Source organism: Periplaneta americana, chromosome 4 (genome assembly GCF_040183065.1).
Source record: "Periplaneta americana isolate PAMFEO1 chromosome 4, P.americana_PAMFEO1_priV1, whole genome shotgun sequence".
NCBI lineage: Eukaryota > Metazoa > Arthropoda > Insecta > Blattodea > Blattidae > Periplaneta > Periplaneta americana.
Window position 1 is genome coordinate 200355361 of NC_091120.1, and position 20991 is coordinate 200376351.

General features: G+C 40.2%; 1 protein-coding gene and 1 non-coding gene across 3 annotated transcripts in view; one reads left to right on the forward strand and one right to left on the reverse strand.

Annotated features, from left to right (window-relative positions):
• Positions 1–20991, forward strand: part of cv-d (crossveinless d) — a 73624-nt gene that overhangs the window by 23919 nt on the left and 28714 nt on the right. For both annotated transcript variants that reach the window (XM_069824623.1, XM_069824622.1), the window contains exons 8-14: positions 126–294; positions 4133–4277; positions 6377–6555; positions 9739–9956; positions 15833–16049; positions 17791–18013; positions 20279–20477. In XM_069824623.1, the coding sequence (XP_069680724.1) occupies positions 126–294; positions 4133–4277; positions 6377–6555; positions 9739–9956; positions 15833–16049; positions 17791–18013; positions 20279–20477 (1350 nt within the window). The remainder of the gene's footprint in view (positions 1–125; positions 295–4132; positions 4278–6376; positions 6556–9738; positions 9957–15832; positions 16050–17790; positions 18014–20278; positions 20478–20991) is intronic.
• Positions 7771–7842, reverse strand: TRNAD-GUC (transfer RNA aspartic acid (anticodon GUC)). Its single transcript has one exon. It is a non-coding gene; the product is annotated as a tRNA-Asp (tRNA).

The window sequence follows — 20991 nt, forward strand, 5'->3', positions numbered from 1 at the left end:
TCCCCCTTCTATCAATCCCATACTCTCCTTCACGCCGTTCAAGACTGAGATTCTAGCCATATACCAGCACTATAACATACTGTGAGGGGCTTCACACCTGACCAGCTTCTTGCTATGTACGACAGGAACCTGTTTCTGGAGATACTGCCATTGGTGGGGTCGCACGACTCCAAGCTGCTGGTGCGGGACCTGGTGATGGGCGGAGCCCTCAAGAACGACACGGCCGACCAGCTGCTGTCCGCATTCCCGTTCACCGTGCATCACCCCTCCGAGCAGCTGCTGTCCGATCTGGAGGTACCACTCAGAATCTTTCTGGATTAGTTTAATGTATTTAACAAAATACACAGCAATAACTTTGAAACCATAAACACATTTTAATTCTGTTTGCTTTATAAGAATAATACATGTTAGGAGTTTAGTTACACACACAGTTTGCACATGTGTGCCTTATTTTGCTGTCATGATGTATCAATCAATTTCGGTCCAAGATTTTTTTAAGCCTAAGATATCTAGCGTGATTGTATGTATGTATGTATGTATGTATGTATGTATGTATGTATGTATGTATGTATGTATGTATGTATTTATTTACACTGCAATGGGTATATACCCGGTGGCAGTGGTAACTAATTACACTCAATAATGACAATAATAAACTTGTTAATTAAAAATACACTTAATAATAATACCAATAATTAATACAAACAATTAATACTAACAATAATTTATAATAATAATAATAATAATAATAATAATAATAATAATAATAATAATAATAATAATAATAGGGAATATCCTAAATTAAATGAAGCACGATCACTTAAAATAACATTTAAAATAAATCTAATTTGTATCTTACACCTAAGTTCGAACTAAAACCCACGAGTATGATATGTTCACATCTGCACAAGTACCTTTCAGCACTACACTCATTTCGCTGTCAACTCACTCACTGCACTGGAACTACGACACATTTCACTGATTCTATCCTGATTTCACTAACACTTCAAAAACATTTCACTGTTCAAATACTATGCACTGCCACTATAAACTATAAAGCTTCACTGACAGGAACACGTTTCACTGACACAACACACTTCACTGACACAACACATTGGTATGGCATCTCTAATTATTTCAAGTAAGATTTGTAGATTCCTTACGGGTGTTCTTTAGATCTAGCCCTTTAATTAATCCCGAATAAAAACATCTAGCGGAGTTAAATCTGGCGTCCGCGGGGATTAAGAAACGTCACTTCATCAGAAAACAGCACTCTTCGCAATAAATTGGTGTCTTGGTCTACTCTATTCAAAATATCGACGGCAAAATTAATCCCTTCTTTCTTGTCCTCTGTCTTTAATGTCTGCAGAATTTGAAGTTTGTATGGATAGAGTTTAAGACTCTTCCGAAGGAATTTTTGGATGATTGATTATGGAATTTACAATCTAGTGATGTACGACGAATCGACTTTGTGGGACTTTGTTGCGAAGGTTCCCAAACTGTTTCAACGTGAGCTTCACTTTGATCTGTCTGGGCGTGACGCCTTTCCTACGATATACCAGTTTCCATAAATCGCTCATACCACAGCATAATATCACGTCTAGAGCGTGCATGTCGCGTACTGTAGACTGTCCTGAAGTTTCGGTGCACCTACCTGTGTTGTGGAATTTGTCTGAATTAGCCACGAGTCTTTTCGTACATACTCGACAGAAAAATAACTGAATATGAAGGCACAAATTTTGACAATGATGCCTAATTACTGTCAATCCATAATATCTCCCAACATCTGTTAACACCGCTACCTTATAAAAACAGAATATGACAGAGTCATTAATGTTAATCTGTGGCCCGTTCTATCCCCCGACCTGACTCCCTGTGATTTTTATTTTCGTGGTTCTTTGAAAGATAAAGTGTATAGGACAAAGCACTCACTACAGACAATATCAAGCATAGTCTCTATTTCTCGATTGTAACTTAAGGGACGATTTCTAAAACAAGGTCTAGACCCCGGCCATGGCTTTAAACTCCGTTTTGGAATTATAAAACGAGTTCTTTTCCATTTTTCTGAGCCATGGCTCGAAACCATGGTCTGAAGCAGAGACCACGGCTGGGGTAGGTTTAAAACCATGGCTTAATGTATACAAGATGGAGATAGTAGATCAGCTGGATGATTATCAAAGGAAAATTTGTCTCTACGTTATTAAATCACCAGATTAGAGTGATGAGTGACAGATAATCCTTTGTAACTATATAACGACGATAATTTCGATTTTCGAAGGAATCAACACAAAATTGAGCAAGAACGCTAAATAATAATCTGCAACGAAATGCAAGAGGCGCCAAGTTGACAAGTTTTTTACACCTTCTTGTTGCTTTGAGGGAAGTAAGATATAATATTTTATATTAATTATAAATTTATACCCATAAGACTATATAACTTAATTCTTAGTTTTTACAGTAATTTTGGACATTTTATTTAATACTCGAAATTGATGTGGGCCTATAAAAATATAAAGCAAACGTGATTTTGTATTGTTATTTTTAAGTTTTATGCTACTGGGAGTTTTCACGTAGTAGCTCAGTTGGTAGAGCAGCTGGCTACGGACTGGAAGGTCCGGGGTTCGATCCCAGGTGGTGACAGGATTTTTTCTCGTTGCCAAACTTTCAGAACGGCCCCAAGGTTCACTCAGCCTTCTATAAAATTGAGTACCGGGTCTTTCCCGGGGGTAAAAGGCGGTCAGAGCGTGGTGCCGACCACACCACCTCATTCTAGTGCCGAGGTCATGGAAAGCATGGGGCTCTACCTCCATGCCCCCCAAGTGCCTTCATGGCATGTTACGGGGATACCTTTACCTTTTTACTAGTCTAGTATATGTGAAAATAGAATCATACTACATTTTAGTTTCAATTGAAATTTTAATCCAATTAATATTTAGGTTATTAATTCCTTAGAACCGGGTTTTCAGGTAGTTAATGTTGGTAGTAGTTATGAACAAATGATAAGCTACAATATAAACGCTCAATTTATTCTTATTATTTGGACAATATCATTCTGGTACGGTACCCAAAAATCCGCTCCCTATTAAATACTAAGTAATACTAGTATTTTAAACGCACATATAATCTGTAAATTTGTAAATATAACAATATCTTAGGTGAGAACAATAGAATGTGACTTTGTGCAATTCAATATAAATATTAATCCCGATGTTCATTCCTTTCCAATATCGACTGTTTACAAGAATAAAAATCGATTCTAAGCTGCGTTGCCATATATAAAACCCTAGAATCTCGGTTTCTTCTCAAGCCGCGTCTCGACTTCGTTTTAGAAATCGCATAAGGATTCAAATCTCGATCGCGGTTCAAAAGTCGAGGTTTGGAACCACGATTTCGTCCGTGTTTTAGAAATCGACCCTAAGTGAGCGATAAAGAACATATTAAGCAGGTACCAAACATGTACAGAAAACGATTGCGAGTAGTTTTAGTATGTTCTTGGTTAAATTGGATAGATACATAACACATTACCAGCACCAATTATAAAGGAACCCGGAGGTTCATTGCCACCCTCACATAAGCCTACCCTAAGAGGATTAATCCGGTCCCTAGCATCATATTCCCCCTCCCTCAAATCCATTTTAATATTATCCTCCCATCTACATCTCGACCTCACCAAAGGTCTTTTTCCCTCTGGCTTCCCAACTAACACTCTATATGCATTTCTGGATTCGCCCATACGTGCTACATGCCCTGCCCATCTCAAACGTCTGGATTTAAAGTTCCTAATTATGTCAGGTGAAGAATACAATGCGTGCAGTTCTGCGTTGTGTAACTTTCTCCATTCTCCTGTGACTTCATCCCTCTTAGCCCCAAATATTTTCCTAAGCACCTTATTCTCAAACACCCTTAACCTATGTTCCTCTCTCAAAGTGAGAGTCCAAGTTTCACAACCATAAAGAACAACCGGTAATATAACTGTTTTATAAATTCTAACTTTCAGATTTTTTGACAGCAGACTGGATGATAAAAGCTTCTCAACCGAATAAGAACAGGCATTTCTCTATATACACTAAAAAAAAAAAGTGTTTCTGTTCCTGCCAAATCTGCCCACTGAATTTCCTCCAACTATGTTCAGGTCCTGCTCACTTTGCCAGAAGACTCAGACGTGTACCAGACGGCCGTGTTGAGTTTTGCTACGCTGGTGCACAAGGTCTGCAGCTCGCACTGCGCGCCTGAGACCCAGGACAAATACGTGGGGAAGTACCTGGATCTGTTCGCAGGTAAGTGCTTCGCGTGGCAGTGAGTAGTGGTTCCATTAACAGAGGGTTGCTTTGAGTTTTTTCCTTACACGAAATATAAAGAACAATAGTATAAGAAGTGAAGAGAGAAAAGTTCGGACAAAAAAAAAGGTATCAGATGATAAAAAATTTAAAGATATATGGATCGTATTCGGAGACTAACAGGAAGGCGGAAAATAGGAAAGATTGGAGAATGATGGGTTTGTAGTGAAGGACCTGCTCTTGGGCAGAAAACTTTGAATGAATGAATGAATGAACAAAACTTATAACACACTACAGAGAAAGTGAAAGCATCATGTTTTGCGAATCCCAGAATATACAGTCTGATCCGTTTGGGTATGGATAATATTAATTTATTATTATAAAGCTATTATGATAGTAAGAAAAATTTCTTGCTGGTTTTATTATGATTAAAAGGTGGGCGTTTCCAAATATGACAATCAACAATGGACAATCTGAAAGGACAAATGAAAATCGTAGATGATTAAAATGGCTACTACAAATCAACAGCGGGCACAATAATTGTTTTTTGGTATGCTAAATTTGAGAGTGTTAAAAGAGTTCAAAGGGAATTTCGACGTGAGTATGGTGTACGTAATGTACCTAAATACGATTCCATAATGTTGTGGTATGGAGCATATGTAGAAACAGGTTCTGTGTTAAAAACTATGATTAAAATATGGGCGTTTCCATATATGACAATCAATAATGCATAATCTGAAAGGACAAATGAAAATCATAGATGATTAAAATGGCTACCACAAATCAACAGGGGGCACAATGTGTTCTTTGGTATGCTAAATTTGAGTCTTAAAAGAGCCCAAAGGGAATTTCGAATTGAGTATGGTGTGCGTAATGTACCTAAAGATGATTCCATGATGTTGTGGTATCGAACATTTGTAGAAATAGGTTCTGTGTTAAAAAAACATCAGGATGTCGCAGGCGAAACCCAGTACGAGAAGCAGCTATCTCTTGGCTTGGTCCCCCAAACTCCCCAGATCTAACCCCTCCTGACTTCTTCGTGTAGGGTTCTGTTAAAGACATTGTCTATTCACAGAAACCCAGGAACATTGATGATCTAAGAGTAAAAATTACTCAAGCTTTTCAACAAATCACTCCTCTAATGTTACAACGGACATGGGCTGAATTGCATCACCGTTATGAGTTGTGCAGGGTGCGCAATGGGGGTCATGTTGAGCTCTGAGGAATCTCCCATCTTTCAGTGTTGTATGCACAAAGTTTCAACAAATAAAGTTCAATAGTAAATGTTGTACGGTGTTTTTATTTTATCCATACCCAAATGTATCACTCTGTAGAATAACAAAACCAGTTTATAAATATGGAAGTTCAGGGAGGATGAACATAGGAAGACCAATGAGGAGATGGCATTCTCAACTTCTGGACTCGGAACAGGCTATCGAGGTCTAATCCTTGACGACGACAACGACGACGTCGATGTTAAAGACGTTGAAAAAAATTAATGTTAAGGAATTTCATATTTGTAATGAGATTCACCTAGGTTCACATTTGGCCATTTTCTTATCTGAAAGCAAACACAAAAACGATGAGAATCTATAGTCCCGTCGCTGTTATTTCCGGCAGCCAATCACGTTGCAGCTCAACTACATTTAAACGCGTGCGTCTTGTGATTCGCTGATGATGACGTTATGCAATTCCTTAGGCTCGATAAATACTTAATATAATCGTCCGCCATTTTGGCTCTTTCGTTGGCGTTCGCAGAAAGCACACGAGGACGTTATTTGCCGCTCAATTATTTGCTGAATTACAGTGCGTTTGATTTATTATCATAGGAGCTACGACATGATAATGTTTAACGGTGTGGCAAATAGATTCCTCGTCTGTAGTTCGGTAACGAAAGAACAAAAATGGCGAACGATACTACCTACCTAGACTTTATAGAGCTTTCACTTCCTAAGACGTAAGCAAAGAGGAGGAGTCACGCTGGGAATAACAGCGTTGCGACTTATAACGACATGGGGTCACAAAGATGCTGGATCTCCATCCAATACATGAATTATTCTATATTCTACTATATTTGAACATGGCTCCTTTGTTTTCAGACAGCGAGGACTATGGGCACCAGATGCTGTACCTGGAGGCACTCAGCAACTTCGACCTGGATCGCGTGGTGCAGTACCTGGAGCCCATCATCCGGGGCGAGGACAGCAAGTACTCGCACCACCTCCGCTTCCTGGCCGTGTGGGCCACCATGAACCACGCCAGGCTCCAGCCAGACCAGGTGACTGACTGACTGACTTCGTTTCCAAGTGTATCCCCTCTTCTTTTCTGGGCGGCTTCTGGACTCGCCGTGATTTGAGCTCGGGTTTCAAGCGTGGAAAGTCAATGCTCTTGCCTTTGATCTAAATGAAACATTCCTTGTGTTCTCCTTCCCTTCCTCGTGTTCTCCTTATCTTCCCGTTATCTTTGTATTCTCTTTGTTTCTTTTCTCGCACCAACCACACCGGCGACGGAAGTTCTTGGCACATGTGTGACGTCACTGTGGATAGGGTGTAAGACAAAACGTGGCTGGCATTACACTATCAAAGTTCTTTGACAAAGAAAAAAATTATGGTTTATTTAACGACGCTTGCAACTGCAGAGGTTATATCAGCGTCGCCGGTGTGCCGGAATTTTTGTCCCGCCGGAGTTCTTTTACATGCCACTAAATCTACTGGTAGAGTTTACTACACACATTTTACTGACTAACTAAGGGTAACTAAACAAATAGTAAACAAAATTATTAGGGAGCTTATTTACATCAAGTTTAAGCTCCTTTATATAAGTTGCCTTCATATTGCTTTTACTAAGTTATTACAAGTATAGCTACAAAATACTCTACTCGCGTGACAATATTCTTATATGAATAATTTCGAGGGAAAAATTGTTCCGGAGCCGGGTATCGAACCCGGGACCTTTGGTTTAACGTACCAACGCTCTACCACTGAGCTACCCGGGAACTCTAACCGACACCGATCCAATTTTTCCTTCTACATCCACAGACCTCAAAGTGGGCTGACAACCGTCAAGCAACCAACTTCGAGTGCACACTAACTCCGTGTGACTTAAATTGTGGTTTTCTGTTAACGAACAGTGACGTGTATTATGCAAATCAAGATTTCAGGTATAACTCCCTGTAAAGTTGATTTGAATAATTTCGAGGGAAAAATTGTTCCGGAGCCGGGTATGGAACCCGGGACCTTTGGTTTAACGTACCAACGCTCTACCACTGAGCTACCCAGGAACTCTAACCGACACCGATCCAATTTTTCCCTCTACATCCACAGACCTCAAAGTGGGCTGACAACCGTCAAGCAACCAACTTCGAGTGCACACTAACTCCGTGTGACTTAAATTGTAGTTTTCTGTTAACGAACAGTAACGTGTATTATGCAAATCAAGATTTCAGGTATAACTCCCTGTAAAGTTGATTTGAATAATTTCGAGGGAAAAATTGTTCCGGAGCCGGGTATCGAACCCGGGACCTTTGGTTTGACGTACCAACGCTCTACCACTGAGCTACCCGGGAACTCTAACCGACACCGATCCAATTTTTCCCTCTATATCCACAGACCTCAAAGCGGGCTGACAACCGTCAAGCAACCAACTTCGAGTGCACACTAACTCCGTGTGACTTAAATAGTGGTTTTCTGTTAACGAACAATGACGTGTATTATGCAAATCAAGATTACAGGTATAACTCCCTGTAAAGTTGATTTGATACTCTACCCGGCTCCGGAACAATTTTTCCCTCGAAATTATTCAAATCAACTTTACAGGGAGTTATACCTGAAATCTTGATTTGCAGAATATTCTTATAAATCAATCCGTCTTGGCCTTGCAATATTTCTCTGAAGAATTAATTTCACTTAACAATTGTTTATTTTGAAGAATCATGTCATGAAAAGCAACACAATCCTCACTGAAGAATGATTTTACAACAAGCTTTGGTTTTATTATTTTTATAGACAATTTATTTGTCTCATCAGTCCATAGAGCGTTCATGCGAGAAAATAATCTCTCGACACACGCATTTGTTCCAGGGATACACATGATGAACTCCACTACCCTCTTCAAATTTGAGAGTTCTCCTTCAGTACTTTTAAAAAGATCCACCCAGACTTCATCTAAACGTTTGGTGTTGCCATCACTCACCTTGAGAAATTAATAACTCACAATAATATTGTTTCTTTATAGCCATCTACAGTCACCTGTAATGATGAAGTATGATGTTTGTAATTTGTAATATAGAATAGACATTCTAACTTTTCTGTTTTTTCTCAGTTTAGAATTTTAAAATACGGGACGGAAAGCTGTCCCGAAGACTTTTCTCGGGACAACGGGACGCATTAGCGAAAAACGGGACGATCCCGTATTTTACGGGACATCTGGGAACCCTATTGTAGCTAAATATGCATAGTTTATTTCTGCATACCTGTGATAGAAAAAATTTTATTTAAATAGGGTAAATTAGGATCTGTTGGACAGTCGAGCATGTTGGACACTTTATACTTTAACGTGTTACCTCGCCACTTGTGGGCACCACATTCTGCAATGACAGAAGTAACCCCACTCGTGACTACTTCCGTTATGGACTTCTAGCAGAATGTGGTGCCCACAAGTGGCGAGGTAACACGTTAAAGTACAAAGTGTCCAACATGCCCGACTGTACAACAGACCCTAATTTACCCTACAAATGAAGGATGATGATTCTTGTTCTTTAAATTTAGGTTATCTTTGATAAAATATTTTATATAGTGTCATATACTCAAAAAATTTATCTTTTATTACAGATCTTTGATAAAATATTTTATCATACTCTTTGTCAAAGGACTTTGATAGTGTAATACCCACTTTAGGCTTGGGAACAGATGCATTAAAGGGACTAATCTCCTTATTGGTTGAATGATATGAATGTTACTATCGATATGTATTGTTGTTATAATCAACATAAACTATATTGCCAACTTCTAAATTAACAGTCAGTTTTATATTGTTGACTTGTACTTCAAAATGGAAATAACGGCAGTAGTAGTAAAATTTATTTTCCCTGGACCAAAAATATAATACAAACTGACTAAAATCACATCAGTAGTAACAAACTGTTCAAATTTACTTTTATTTATTTTTTTTTAATTTGGCAGCATTTAATGCTTATCGAATATCGAATACTAAAAACGCTAATCGAACCATTACTTCCGCTGACCATTTTTGCATATTATGATGTGTGATGGATGTTCCAAATATGGAGCATAGTAGAGTCATGCACCTGTCGACAGGTGATCTTACACGCAGTTATACGTAAAGATATTCAGCATAGTAAAGCTGTCGATTATTTTGCTTCTCGTTAATGGTCCCTATATTTCCCAGAAGAAAATAGCTTCGTAAACAGATTCTCAGCAGAAGCGTGATGGCATTGTTGCAGATGTACCGCCTGTACATGCCCATTCTGGTGAATCGCAGTGAGGAGCTGGAGATGCGTGTGGCAGCCCTGACGATGCTGGTGGTATCGCAGCCCACGCTCACGCGCTTCTACAACATCATGTATGTGATGGCGAACGACCCCGATCCTCACCTGCAGCACTTCTGGTACACGACGCTGCAGTCACTAGCCAACACCAAGTATCCATGCTACGAGCACATGTGAGTGTACAACTCAGTAGCTGAATGCTATAATATGTCTCCTTAATTCTGAGGACCATTTGCATTTCTTTACAGGATACTCGTTTTTTTTTAATTGTCCATGAAGCTGTAGGAACCATTAAAAATATGTGCAAAATTTTATGAACCGTTTTGCCAACTGTAAGGCAATTGCCAGGTAATTCTATGGCGAAACCTTAGACTCTTTATGTCAAATATCATCTCGCTATCACTAATTACGTCACTAACCCTGTTCTTGACACAGCACTTGACCTCTTGCACTCCAATATTTTTCAAAGATATTATCATGGCCAACCACTGAAGCACAGATTTTGAGGTGTTCCGAATCCATTTCTTGGTTTGAGTTGCACAATGGGCAGTTAGGGGACTGATATATTCCAATTCTATGCAGGTGTTTGGCCAAACAATCATGGCCTGTTGCCAATCTAAATGCAGCTACAGACGATTTTCGTGGTAAATCAGGAATTAACTGTGGATTTTTATGCAGAGAGTTCCATTTTTTCCCTTGAGATTGTGTTATTAAATTTTGTTTGTTGAAGTCTAAGTATGTAGATTTAATAAATCTTTTCACAGAGTAATACGTAGATTTAGTAACAGGTCTGTAAGTAGCAGTGCTGCCCTTCTTTGCTAAAGCATCCGCATTCTCGTTTCCCAGGATTCCACAATGGGATGGTATCCATTGGAATACAATTCTTTTATTGAGTGATATTAATTGAGAGAGCATTTTAGTTATTTCTGCTGTTTGAGATGAAAGTGTGTGTTTAGAGACGATTGATAGAATAGCTGCTTTGGAGTCTCACAATATAACTGCATTCTTAAATTTATTAATGTGGTATAGAAGATTCTTGAGACTTTCACTTATTGCAACGATTTCTCCATCAAAACTTGTTGTTCCATACCCAAGAGATCTATAAAGTGAGAAGAGACAGCAAGTAACACCTGCACCGGCACCTTGTTCTCTGGAGATCAAGGATCCGTCGGTGTATAAATGAAGCCAGTTTTGTGGAGGGTACCTAATATTAATTGTCTCTAAAGACAATTGTTTCATTACTATTAAAAATGTGTATATAATTCAAGAATGCATCTAAAATTATTGTCTACGTAATTCCCCTACCTATTAAAATTGTCTACACAATTATAGAAACCAAATATAATTACTTAAGTTTACAATCAATTAAATATTTTCTGTAGGTCCATGATTCTTTTAAAATTGGCCACGTGATTCTATGGCCCGTTTACTATTGTCTATATAATTACTATCCATTTAAAATTTGTCTACATAATTATAGTGCCCATTCAAAATTGTTTACATAATTATAATATCCATTTAAAATTGTCTAATTAATTCCAATATCCATTTAAAATTATCTACACAATCCTAGTATCAATTTAAAATTGTCTAAATAATTATAGTGCCCATTCAAAATTGTTTACATAATTGAATATTAGACATAAAAAAAGTCTGTAAGTGCCAATATCCTTGGAAATTAGTATTCCTAAAGTAGAGTCTACGTCCCTGGCTCATTCCAAAAAGAAAAAGGATGTTAAGTCTCATTGTACTTTTATTTGGAACCTAGCTTCTCCTATAGATGTGCAAAATGTATGATATTACATTACTAGTTACACATGAAGCCCTATTTTTGGAGGTTTTCTCTTTGGTACATACAACTTTTTCTAAGGCCAGTCTTCAATTATAATATCCATTTAAAATTGTATAATTAATTCCAGTACCTACTTAATATTATCTACATAATTCTACTATCAATTTTAAATTGTCTACATAATTACAGTCCCTATTCGCACCCTGTTTTCTGTTTATCTTCATATAATGAAGAAAGTGTATTTCATAATGGAGTATTCATTTTATTCATAATTTATTGTTTCTCATCAACATAGCACAATTACATGCATAATTATATGACGCCAGATACCGCACTGTTTTCCCTACGCTCGGGCTCTTTTCTATAACGTATTTGCCGGGAAGAAAGTCAGCCCTGGCATGGAACAAATATTCGTTATTTAGTGCTGCCACATCGATTCGAGTTGTCAACTGAATGGCACGGATAAGACCTTTCCCCTTACCCTTTGCACCACCGTGAAGCTCCATCGAATGTATTACAAAACACTTCTGCGCATGTCTATAAAGAGGTAGTTGGCAATGGCTTGAATGACAAGTATATGGAACGGTATTGTTAAGGTAAGCGTTCACTACATCGTATCGCACTCATCGGACGAATCGCACGGATCGGAAAAAGACAATCTTTGCTGTAATTGTTATGTAACCGCGTTCACTACATCGTATCGCACTCATCGGACGAATCGAACGGATCGGAAAAAGACAATCTTTGCTGTAATTGTTATGTAACCGCGTTCACTACATCGTATCGGACGAATCGAACGGATCGGAAAAAGACTATCTTTGCTGTAATTGTTATGTAACCGCGTTCACTACATCGTATCGCACTCATCGGACGAATCGCACGGATCGGAAAAAGACAATCTTTGCTGTAATTGTTATGTAACCGCGTTCACTACATCGTATCGCACTCATCGGACGAATCGAACGGATCGGAAAAAGACTATCTTTGCTGTAATTGTTATGTAACCGCGTTCACTACATCGTATCGCACTCATCGGACGAATCGAACGGATCGGAAAAAGACTATCTTTGCTGTAATTGTTATGTAACCGCGTTCACTACATCGTATCGTACGCATCGGACGAATCGCACGGATCGGAAAAAGACTATCTTTGCTGTAATTGTTATGTAACCGCGTTCACTACATCGTATCGCACTCATCGGACGAATCGAACGGATCGGAAAAAGACTATCTTTGCTGTAATTGTTATGTAACCGCGTTCACTACATCGTATCGCACTCATCGGACGAATCGAACGGATCGGAAAAAGACAATCTTTGCTGTAATTGTTATGTAACCACGTTCACTACGTCGTATCGCACTCATCGGACGAATCGCACGGATCGGAAAAAGACAGTCTTTGCTGTAATTGTTATGTAACCGCGTTCACTACATCGTATCGCACTCATCGGACGAATCGCACGGATCGGAAAAAGACAGTCTTTGCTGTAATTGCTATGTAACCGCGTTCACTACATCGTATCGCATTCATCGGACGAATCGCACGGATCGGAAAAAGACAGTCTTTGCTGTAATTGTTATGTAACCGCGTTCACTACATCGTATCGTACGCATCGGACGAATCGCACGGATCGGAAAAAGACTATCTTTGCTGTAATTGTTATGTAACCGCGTTCACTACATCGTATCGCACTCATCGGACGAATCGAACGGATCGGAAAAAGACTATCTTTGCTGTAATTGTTATGTAACCGCGTTCACTACATCGTATCGCACTCATCGGACGAATCGCACGGATCGGAAAAAGACTATCTTTGCTGTAATTGTTATGTAACCGCGTTCACTACATCGTATCGCACTCATCGGACGAATCGAACGGATCGGAAAAAGACTATCTTTGCTGTAATTGTTATGTAACCGCGTTCACTACATCGTATCGCACTCATCGGACGAATCGAACGGATCGGAAAAAGACAATCTTTGCTGTAATTGTTATGTAACCACGTTCACTACGTCGTATCGCACTCATCGGACGAATCGCACGGATCGGAAAAAGACAGTCTTTGCTGTAATTGTTATGTAACCGCGTTCACTACATCGTATCGCACTCATCGGACGAATCGCACGGATCGGAAAAAGACAGTCTTTGCTGTAATTGCTATGTAACCGCGTTCACTACATCGTATCGCATTCATCGGACGAATCGCACGGATCGGAAAAAGACAGTCTTTGCTGTAATTGTTATGTAACCGCGTTCACTACATCGTATCGTACGCATCGGACGAATCGCACGGATCGGAAAAAGACTATCTTTGCTGTAATTGTTATGTAACCGCGTTCACTACATCGTATCGCACTCATCGGACGAATCGAACGGATCGGAAAAAGACTATCTTTGCTGTAATTGTTATGTAACCGCGTTCACTACATCGTATCGCACTCATCGGACGAATCGAACGGATCGGAAAAAGACAATCTTTGCTGTAATTGTTATGTAACCGCGTTCACTACATCGTATCGCACTCATCGGACGAATCGAACGGATCGGAAAAAGACTATCTTTGCTGTAATTGTTATGTAATCGCGTTCACTACATCGTATCGCACTCATCGGACGAATCGAACGGATCGGAAAAAGACTATCTTTGCTGTAAATGTTATGTAACCGCGTTCACTACATCGTATCGCACTCATCGGACGAATCGAACGGATCGGAAAAAGACTATCTTTGCTGTAATTGTTATGTAACCGCGTTCACTACATCGTATCGCACTCATCGGACGAATCGAACGGATCGGAAAAAGACTATCTTTGCTGTAATTGTTATGTAACCGCGTTCACTACATCGTATCGTACGCATCGGACGAATCGCACGGATCGGAAAAAGACTATCTTTGCTGTAATTGTTATGTAACCGCGTTCACTACATCGTATCGTACGCATCGGACGAATCGCACGGATCGGAAAAAGACAGTCTTTGCTGTAATTGCTATGTAACCGCGTTCACTACATCGTATCGCACTCATCGGACGAATCGAACGGATCGGAAAAAGACTATCTTTGCTGTAATTGTTATGTAACCGCGTTCACTACATCGTATCGTACGCATCGGACGAATCGCACGGATCGGAAAAAGACAGTCTTTGCTGTAATTGTTATGTAACCGCGTTCACTACATCGTATCGCACTCATCGGACGAATCGCACGGATCGGAAAAAGACAGTCTTTGCTGTAATTGCTATGTAACCGCGTTCACTACATCGTATCGCACTCATCGGACGAATCGCACGGATCGGAAAAAGACAGTCTTTGCTGTAATTGTTATGTAACCGCGTTCACTACATCGTATCGCACGCATCGCCTCTCGGCAAATCCGTCTACGTTTCTCGGATGGGCAACTTTTCCGAAGCGTGCGATAATGGCCTTCTTTAATAAATCAATTTTAATTGGTCAACTGTTACTATTATGGTGTGCCATGTTCAGTGTCGCGCCAAAATGGCAGACGGAAAACTTATTTCGCGTGTAGAAAATTGCGAAGAATTATATAATTTGGGGCGTTCCCATTACAGTAATCAAGTCGTTTCTTGCAAATATATTATGTAACCAATATTTCTTTCGTTTCTTCCTCTTCAATTAAGACGCATGAAGCAATTACAAATTCTTATTCGCTAACAGACGTAATTAATAGACCTAACCTCAACTCCTCTGCTTTCAGTAATGTCAATATCGTACGACATCATGTTTTAAACAGCTGATAGGGGAATCCGATGAGGCGATGAGATGAAGCCCTTACAGTGAACGCACTGCACTTAAAATATCCGTTGCGTGCGATTCGTACGAGGAGTGCGATACGATGTAGTGAACGCTTACCTTAACACGGCGCGGCGTGGTAGTTCAAATCGATGTTCTCCTGGATTCATTCCATGATAAATCCATATTTTTTTTATAATATTTGTGATCTTATAGCTCTTTGAATGTAAATTAAAAATAAGATTTAATTATATTTTATTTAGACAGTGCCATGGCACGAGGGCACTACCCCTAATGCCGCCCCTGGTTCTATCACGAATGCCACCCAGGCCACATATCCGGCTCCATCCCTCGTAAAGGCAAGCCAATAACTGAGCTCTTGCATTGTGGCCTTGAATAATTATGTGTGATGCTTGCCCTATCTTCTCTCTCGCAATGTTATATGCCAACTCGGATCCTTTTAATAAAGTGAAATGTGATTCTCCTGCGTTTATGTTGCTATTCACAGGGGAGAAGTGGCCAAGATGGTGGTGCGGCACTACCCAGAGCCACAGGTGCGGCACTGGGCCACGGGCAACTACATCCTGGACTACACAGACGTAGACCACGCGTTCGGCTCCCTGGCGCACCTGTTCATGGTGGCCAACCCGCGAACTGGACTCCCGGCCGTGTTTTACTTGGACGTTGGCAGCCATGCTATGGACAGCAGCTACAACCAAGACAGCGTAAGTGAGGCTAAAGGCTCGTTCACAATAAACCGCGAACGGAAACGACAACGAGAACGGAAATAATGTTAAAATAAATGTATTTAAATGTAAGCATTCACAATTAACTATTGTGAATGCTCACATTTAAATGCATTTATTTTAATAATATTTCCGTCTGTTCTCGTTGTCGTTTCCGTTCTCGGTTTATTGTGACGCAGTTTTAACGAGGGCTCTCGGTTAAGAGAGCCGTTACTTCTTTTGACATGTCCCTAAAGTTTTGGTTTCTCTCCTCGCACTGCAAGCTCAGAGGCATTTTCTGTTGTACACCTCGCTTAATTAACGCCAGTGTTTACATTGAAAGAGGGGGGGGAGTCTGGGAATTTACCACTTCTGGATTTTTTTCTAACTTCTGCATTCCTATATTCATTCCCAACCGGGGAAAGAAAATTCCCCTCTCTGAATATAGTAGCTACGCAATTGCAATTCGTATTATTATTTCCGAAAACTTACTTTTATTTTCTGTGCGGAAGTCAAAACATTTTCTCCTCTGGAGTTTGCGATTTTACAGGAATTTGTATTTTTCTAGAGTCTACGGCAATTCGGAAGGCGGTAGTCTGCTAGCGTTTGCGTCTAGAGAGACAGATAGAGAGAGCAAGGCAGCGTACAACATTGCCATATCATATTGCAATACAAATAGCGCAGGAGAGAATTTAAATTATCAAAAGACAATAATGACCTTAGCCGTTGATTACTGTAAGCATGACACCAAACAAACCCTCTTTCCTTCACTAACAATATTCTTTGCACGGTTCCCAATCTCAAATCCCATGCTTCTACAGTCGTTCTTGCGCGTTGGCAACGTTGCAGCCAGCATCAAGATGGCCAGCAGCGTTCTGCTCGTCAACGTTTTTAATAGTAATATGCGTTACAAGAGCGGTATGTTGAAGTTTTCATATTCGAGGAAAAGCCTGAAAAAGCGAAACGTATTTCCGAGAATTGAAAGAAAACATACCGCTCGTGTATCGTACATTATTTTGTGCGAAGATCGTTTATTACATACCTGAAAGAGGAATTTCTAATTAGTTGCAATGAAATCTCCATCTTGGTTTCTGTTCAATGACGGCAAAGTTGCAAAACAAAAATATCTATCTTCAACATTGTTGCTTTAGAATGTTTTCTGTGTTTACTATACTCCAGCAGGCCGTGATATACGTCTGTCTTTTTTTTCCCCCCAGTCTATAGATGCGAACTTAAAACAAACGGCTTCCTTAATGTTACATGCATCACGAATGCAGTAACTTTAGTGGAGTTGTAGAGTTTACTTAATTTTTGCAAATATTTAAAAACAATAATTAACAGTGCAATTTAGGTGAAATTGCAGTGGTAAGTTTACAATTTATAATTATTACTATATTGAACGTCTCTAAAAATAGTATGTTAAAAGCCTAAAACAGTAAAATCAATATGTCACTTAAGCGGTAAGAAGAGGGAAATTGTTATGTGTGTTAGGTTGGGAATACTGAATGTGGAATTTTAGACTTTCCGCGGATTGGTTTTGTGCGGAAACCAAGCAAATACGCACGATCTCGCACAAAAACTATTAGAGCAAGGTTGAAAGTAAATAGAGCGTTGATTTACATACATTTTTACTAAACAAATATCAACATTATTTGCACGTATGCTTCTAACACTACCTATACCCGTTGAGAGTTTTATCCGCTGACAACAGTTTGATATCATTTTCCGTGTTGTATGGCAGGTTTACGTGAAGCTGGTTGGACTCGGCGATGTGGTGAAGCAGCAGCTGATGAGGACCAACCCCACGAGCCTCACGGTGTCACAGTTGCTGGACTTGCTGAAGCAACTGCAGTTGCCGAGCAAAACAGTTGAGCCATTGCATGTGGAGCTGATCGTCAAGGAGCAGAACAAGGTGGTCATGGTGCACCACGCCAACCAGTCCTCCTTCAATGACTTCCTTCAAGGTGATAGTAGTAGGATAAAAGTCTACAATCTGGATAACGACTTGAGCTGTTGTTGCCCGCACTCGACAACGTGCATAGTCTGTTCACTGCAATTTTAATCCCGATGTCATCAAATGCGCGTGTCTCTATATGAAAAATATTATTGTCATTGGAAGAATGATTTCTATACGTGTGGGATTCACCTCACCGGCAATGGCCGGAGGGGACCATCACAGGGGAAGCTGGGAGTGGGGATGTAGAGGAACTGATAAAAGATGTTGACAGGCTAAAGGTCTAACATTCAGCTACCGCATGACTTCATATACAGAGTGATTTATATAGAACTGACACATTTCTTTCATTAATTGTTTCAAAACGAATTGTGCTAGCGACAACTTATTATACCTAAAATGTAGAGGAATTTTGGGAGATTATTTACCTCTATAGAAAATTTTGAAAATGCCCTCCATCCTGCATAAGGCACAACTCAACACGTCGTTCCATGTTACTGGCCACTCGTTGGAGGACTCTGTTGTTAGCTTGAATCTCCTATGTGATGTGCTTCAGATCGTCCAATGTCTGGGGACGTGTGGCGTAAACCCTGTCTTTTAAGTAATCCCATAGAAAGAAGTCCGGCGTTGTCAAATCCGGAGATATCGGTGGCCACAGCTACTCAAAGGGCATACCAGAGAGAATTTGGTGTTCGCAATCCTCCCAAAAGAAACACAATACTGGGACTGGTAAACAAATTGGAAACAACTGGATCTCTGGTGAGTGAAAAGGGCAAGCATCGATCATCTAGGCTTCCCACGGTTGTTGTTGACGTAAGAGCACGACTGGAGCAGTCACCCAAAAAATCATTAAGACATTTGTCGCAGGAGACAGGGTACACCTACTCAATGTGTCAGAGAGCCTAAAGCCATATAGGGTTACGGTTGTTCATCAGCTACAGGAACCAGATAAGGATAAAAGATTGAATTATTGTCGTTGGTTTCAGACGTTCATTGTGAAAAATCCTGCCACATTGTCCGTTACATGGTTCACAGATGAATCATGGTTCCATTTATCCGGTTATGTGACGACCGAATAATTTCCAGGAACCTGTGGCCACCGAGATCTCTGGATTTGACAACGCCAGACTTCTTTCTATGGGTTTACTTAAAAGACAGGGTTTACGCCACACGTCCCCAGACATTGGACGATCTGAAGCACAACATCACACAGGAGATTCAAGCTAACAACAGAGTCCTCCAACGAGTGGCCAGTAACATGGAACGACGTGTTGAGTTGTGCCTTATGCAGGATGGAGGACATTTTCAACATTTGCTATAGAGGTAAATAATCTCTCAAAATTCCTCTACATTTTAGGTATAATAAGTTGTCGCTAGCACAATTCGTTTTGAAACAATTAATGAAAGAAATGTGTCAGTTCTATATAAATCACTCTGTAGATTATACTGTATGAATAGCTACACAACACATCGCGATCCTGCTTAATCGAATGCCCAAGTTATCTGTGACAACTGTTACCTTCTGTTTGCCACTGAAATTTGACGAGTTATTTATTCTGTAACTCAAAACTATGATCCATGATGAGAAATAAATGAGACAAGGAGAACGAAGGGGGACAGAAGGTGGGGAAGACAAGGAGAACAAGGGAGATACAAAGTGAACAAGGGGAGAACAAGGTGAACACAAGGACACCAGAGGAAGACAAGGATAACAAGGGTAATACAATCAGAAGAAGGGGAATACAAAGTGAACAAGGGAAAAACAAAGGTTTTTACAAGGACACCAGGGGAAGACAAGAGAACGAGGGTAATACAATGAGAACAAAGGAGATATAAAGTGAACAAAGGGGGAGCAAGGTGAATACAAAGACAACACGGGGAAAACAAGAAGAACAAGAGAAATAGAATGAGAACAAGGGAAATACAAGGAGAACAAGGGAAATAAAAAATAACAAGGGTAATACAATAAGTAAAAGGGGAGACCAAGGGGAATACAAGGGCAACACGGGAAAAGCATGGCAAATAAAGGGAATTCACGGGGAATAAGAGAAAGACAAGGCAAACAAAATATGGAGTAGAGTAGTGGCGGCAAGAGTAGTTTGCATTTTTGTACGTGATGATCAGTTCCCAAGTCACTGCCCCATACGTAGCGAAGAGAAAGAGACAGCCAAAAGATTTCATCGTCTTCAGCTGAGTGTGAGCTTCGGGATAATAAAATTGTGTCGTCGTTCTGAAAGGAAGAACTTAATCCTTGTGGCGCTGTGTTGTTGTGCAGCTGTGAACAACGCGCACCTGATCGCGATAAACGGCGTGCACCTGAACGCGCAGAGGGTGCTGGTGCCCGTGCTGCTGGAGGAGCTGCGAACCACGGACCTGGGCACGGCGGCGCTGCTGCGCGTGTCCAATGCCTGGCTGCACTCCGCGCGGGCCAACTACACGTCCACGCGGCGCACCAGCAGCCAGCTCGAGCTGCGGTGAGTCCAACACGGCTCGTACAGAAGCCGAACCAGGAAGTATGTGTCAATTAACGCAGTGGTTCCCGAAGTGCGGGCACGAACCCGTAGGGCAGGCGTCTCAAGGCCAACGCATGAAAGTTGTTACAGAGAGCAAATGTAGATAGCGTAGTCAGCAGAAGAGATAAGGGCAATACCCGAAGATAGCCGATCGTTGATTCATGTCACACGCATGAGTGAGCTAAGTTTAACTGTCGCGGGAGAAATACCACAAAGCTGCACTTTTGAGTTGTACTGGCACAATAGACGGTTATTTTCGGAAGGAATAAAATGTCTTAAGTAGTTTGCAATAATAATAATAATAATAATAATAATAATAATAATAATAATAATAATAATAATAATAATAAATTTATTTTCTAATGATATATCAATGAGTAAAAATAAGACATCTGAAGCATGAAGAACTGTACATGTTTCATAATTATTTAAGCACAAGGAACTGGCCACCTTACCCCATTATCTCCTGGCCTAG